Genomic DNA, 1,666 nt, shown 5'->3' with positions numbered 1-1,666 from the left:
ATCGAATTATATATTGTCAACTATATGTGTATTTTTCTTCCTATATATATTTGGATTATTTATTAATGCTCTTATTATCACAGTGATATATACGGATTCCCAGTTACACACCCCCATGTACCTATTCCTCTGTAACCTGGCCTTAGTAGACATCTGTTATACAACCACTACTGTCCCTAACCTGCTGTACATGTTACTATCTGGGGATAATACAGTGTCCTTCATACAATGCTTCACCCAGATGTACTTTTATTTTTTAGCCGATTCCTCAGAGATTTATTTAATATTCATTATGGCCTATGATCGATATGTTGCTATTTGTGATCCTTTACACTATCACTATATTTTGAACAGGAAACACAGTCTGTTATTGGCTTCTGGTACCTGGATAACAGGATGCTTAAATTCATTTGTATTTACAATCCCAGCATCACTTATGTCCTTCTGCCGGGCTCGCACCATACACCAGTTTTTCTGTGACGCTAAAGCTCTGATTCATATCTCCTGTACTGGCAGTGAGGAGTTTTATACTGTTCTCTATGTGGAAATATTGTTATTTGGAACTTTCCCTTTTATTTTCTGTTTGGCTTCTTATATTAAAATTATAAGGGTCATCTTGCAGATAAAATCTAAGGATGGAAGAAAGAAAGCCTTCTCCACCTGCTCATCCCACATCACCATAGTCATTATGTACTATACAACAGCTTTGTCTGTGTACCTGATGCCACCATTAAAATACTCTGATGTCCTAGAACCTGTGTTCACTGTACTGTACTCAGTTGTAGCTCCCATGATAAACCCCTTGATCTATAGCCTACGGAATACAGAGGTCAAATGTGCTCTGCGGAGACTTCTAATGGTAAAAGAAACTATGGAACAGTGAGATAAACTTGGAATTGCTTGAAATAGCACTACCGTATGGGTTAGATGTATTGAATTCCTCACTGTGTACATAAGTGAGGCCAGATGTAATAAAGTCCTCACTATGTATACAAATACTGTGACTATGCATTGAATGCTGATTAAAATACATAATACTAGAAAGTAAGTATTTTTTGTGCAACTTGAGTGTGTTCATTAATACATATTAAGATAACCAACTGAGAGAAGAGCAGAAGCAGCAAGCTAATACTAGCACTGCAGCTGTATGATGACAATACTAGTCCTTCACTGTCATCTACAGCTAATGCTCAATGGTGCAGTAGCTTTAAAAAAATTAGACCCTAAAAATCAGAGCAACTGAAATTAGAAATCAACAATTTACAGGGGTAAAAGACAAAAACACCTCTAAAATGTGAATGTGCGTAAACAGAAAATTGGCAACATATTGTAACATTTACCACACAGAGTGGCAAGAAAAGGATGTGGCCTTGGACTTTATTTCTGAGTCTTGGTTTTGCAACTATCAGTGAGATGTGTTCTTCCTCTCATGCCAATGAAAGACATGTCAGTCAGACTTTACAAGAAGTGTAAAAAACGAAATACCTCTATGTCAGTTAAACTTTCCTAGAAGCCGTAAATCCACCCTTTCTGCTCCCTGTGGGGATTAGCAGCATACGTATTGCTGATAACATATAAATTGAAGATGCCACCATGGAATTGTAAGAGGATGAGGGGGGGTGTTTGTGTGTCTGATGTTGGCACTAATGAGGATATTGAGGATGAG

General features: G+C 37.5%; 1 protein-coding gene across 1 annotated transcript; it reads left to right on the top strand.

Moving 5' to 3' along the window:
- Nucleotides 1-292: 292 nt before the first annotated feature.
- On the top strand, nt 293-883 carry LOC146021109 (olfactory receptor 2T1-like). Its single transcript, XM_083154912.1, has one exon. It carries the CDS (start codon nt 293-295, stop codon nt 881-883), a length of 591 nt encoding a protein of 196 aa, XP_083011038.1.
- Nucleotides 884-1,666: the final 783 nt, after the last annotated feature.

This window comes from Crinia signifera, chromosome 7 (assembly GCF_055691185.1).
Source record: "Crinia signifera chromosome 7, ASM5569118v1, whole genome shotgun sequence".
Lineage (NCBI taxonomy): Eukaryota > Metazoa > Chordata > Amphibia > Anura > Myobatrachidae > Crinia > Crinia signifera.
The sequence above is the reverse complement of the archived record's forward strand: the minus strand, read 5'-3'. Positions and strand labels throughout refer to the sequence as shown.